This window comes from Morone saxatilis, unplaced genomic scaffold, assembly GCF_004916995.1.
Source record: "Morone saxatilis isolate NCDOM2014 unplaced genomic scaffold, NCSU_SB_2.0 Contig12, whole genome shotgun sequence".
Lineage (NCBI taxonomy): Eukaryota > Metazoa > Chordata > Actinopteri > Moronidae > Morone > Morone saxatilis.
In genome coordinates this window covers 15,086,037-15,088,346 of record NW_023339674.1, presented here as the reverse complement: position 1 = coordinate 15,088,346, position 2,310 = coordinate 15,086,037, and the positions used below count along the sequence as shown (strand labels likewise).

The following is a 2,310-nucleotide window of genomic DNA, read 5'->3' as shown; positions in this document are numbered from 1 at the left end:
AGAGTTTTGCTTTAGGATCAGTTCACTGTCCGGTCTTACCCATTTGATGGATTTGTGGATTCCAAATCATCTTTGTTTCCTGGTAGCTGTAACCTGAAACAAAGGAACAAAATCAGGGTTGTTTAGAGACAAGAAGGGAAATCTCAAGGGATTGAAAAGCAGCTGAAAGGCCAGCTATTGTCTGAGGAACATGATCGTGAGAGCCACAGAAACGCAGACACTGATACATGTGGACACTCCCAGGTTACTTATTTCTTTGAGGACATTTCTCCAGAATAAACATGAAAGTTTTAAAAAAATGTCTGGGAAATGGGTCTAATATCTGGACACACAGTATCTCTGGAAAGATCTGATCACAGAAGGACTCAAAAACATATTCAAATTTCAAGCTTATGACCCAGAATATGCTTTTATCTGTTAAATCTACATTAATGTATGTCCTTCAGTGGTTTTGAATTCAGAGACACTCACCTGAAGTCTGTGATGATTGGATCCAGTTCTGGACTGTTTATGACTGACAGCCTGGGAAAAGAAATAAAAGTCTGTCACTGTATGACAGCATATCTGTAAGAGTTAAAATGAGAACAACTATCATCATACTGTTATCAAATGTGTTATGCGCACAGTAAGCAGCACAGGGTTTGTCGTTTCTTTTGTTATACTGCTGATTGTTCCTGACAGTAAGAATGAATGACTGTGAGCACAATGTGAACGTACCGGCTCGGGAGGTCAGGGCTGTCAGGTATGTCTTGTGCCTGCTCGGCATCCCTGTGAAGAGGTCAGAGGTTAATTTAGAGGGAACATAAGAATGGATCTCATGAAGGTGACAGGAGGATGTGTGCTCGGACTCTGGAGGTCTGATCTGAAGACCTGAGGAGGACTCAAGGGTTTCGTACAGATAGTTTAAATTTAAACCAGCAGCAAAAGGAAACAACAAGGAAGCAAATGTCAGCAGTAACACACGATTAAAATAGGCTGAAGCTGTTTATTTCTCATATTTTGTGCTATAAACTTTAAAATATGTATGGTTTAAGTGCTTCTAGCCAATATGAAGCTTCTGAAACAGCATTCAGGCCTCAACAATCTCCTTTTACACATATAAATCTTTAATTCCTAGGTTAGAGTTACATCAGTGCTTCCCAGCTTCCTTAGCTTGTGGCCTATTGAGCACTCAGCAGTTTGGACATGTGACCCCTCATCACAGGGTGAGTGTCTGTGTCTTACCTCCAGTTATACAGCATTTTGGTGTAATCATCTTGTACTCACTTAAATCTATTTTTGTGACAGCTTATGGGTGTCCTGACCTCCAGGTTTGGAGCCACTTTGTTAGAACATAGTCCTAATATCTAAGTAGGCTATTGCCTTTTTTCAACAAATTATTTTACGAATGCAGCTTTAGAGATGAGACACACAAAAAAAAGGCATTAAAATTTTTTAAAAAGAACTAAAACTTACTTACTTAAATTACTTAAATAATTATATTATATTTAGTAAGTACATTTCGGGCACACAGCTTTTACACTGAAAGCCTGCTTGCCCACATCATGAATGCTGTCTAACAGGCTTAGTTAAGAGACTGAACAAGACTTAATGAGAGGAAGGATCGTGAAAAAAACAACTTCATACAGTGCATATGAATCTACAGTAGAAACACATGACTGAACTTCACAGATCATATCTCTGTATAAACCTGCTCTGAGGACAGTGTGTGTGTGTGTGTGAGTGTGGTCTGAAGAGGCTTCAGGACATGTTGTGCTTTACACAACAATCTCAGTGCAATGACTGTCACAGTTACATTATGATACTCATAAAGTGCGATTCTCACTGTTGGCCGCAGTATGAACAGACAAGTACCGACACAGTTCGGACTTTTGCACTGATTTCCTGAAGCTTACTCACTTTTTGCTGTCATCTTTCTTCACGCTTCGTCTCCAGTTCTTAATAAAACTCATTCCACAGCACTGGGGTCCGGTGAAACAGCAGAATTACACCGCACAGAGCAGGTTAGTACACGGCGGACATGGACGGACAGACAGACAGACAGGAGAGGAGTCGCTCACACAGAGAACACCTTGACACAAATGAAGGTACAACAGCTGCTGTGTGCGTCTTCCTCTTTCCTGACGTTGGAAGGTGTGTTTCCCCCATCACCATCATAATGACTCTCCTATTTAAATGCACTGCAATGTGCACTACTCCAGGTCCTGGCTGCATGGTCCTAAAGCCCTCCTTGTTCAAATCCAAAGTGTTCCATCATCATTAGACTATTTTAAATACTATATTTATTTACTGTATTTATAAAAAATAAAA

At 40.2% G+C, this 2,310-nt stretch overlaps 1 protein-coding gene across 1 annotated transcript in view; it reads right to left on the bottom strand.

Moving 5' to 3' along the window:
* ttc39a (tetratricopeptide repeat domain 39A) overlaps positions 1 to 2,129 on the bottom strand; it is a 26,241-nt gene extending 24,112 nt beyond the window's left edge. Inside the window, exons 1-4 of the mRNA XM_035652682.1 lie at positions 1,900 to 2,129; positions 718 to 768; positions 472 to 522; positions 40 to 93 (exon numbers count right to left, since the gene is read on the bottom strand). Of these exons, the coding sequence (XP_035508575.1) occupies positions 40 to 93; positions 472 to 522; positions 718 to 768; positions 1,900 to 1,952 (209 nt within the window). The 5' untranslated portion in view covers positions 1,953 to 2,129. The remainder of the gene's footprint in view (positions 1 to 39; positions 94 to 471; positions 523 to 717; positions 769 to 1,899) is intronic.
* Between the last annotated feature and the right edge of the window lie 181 nt (positions 2,130 to 2,310).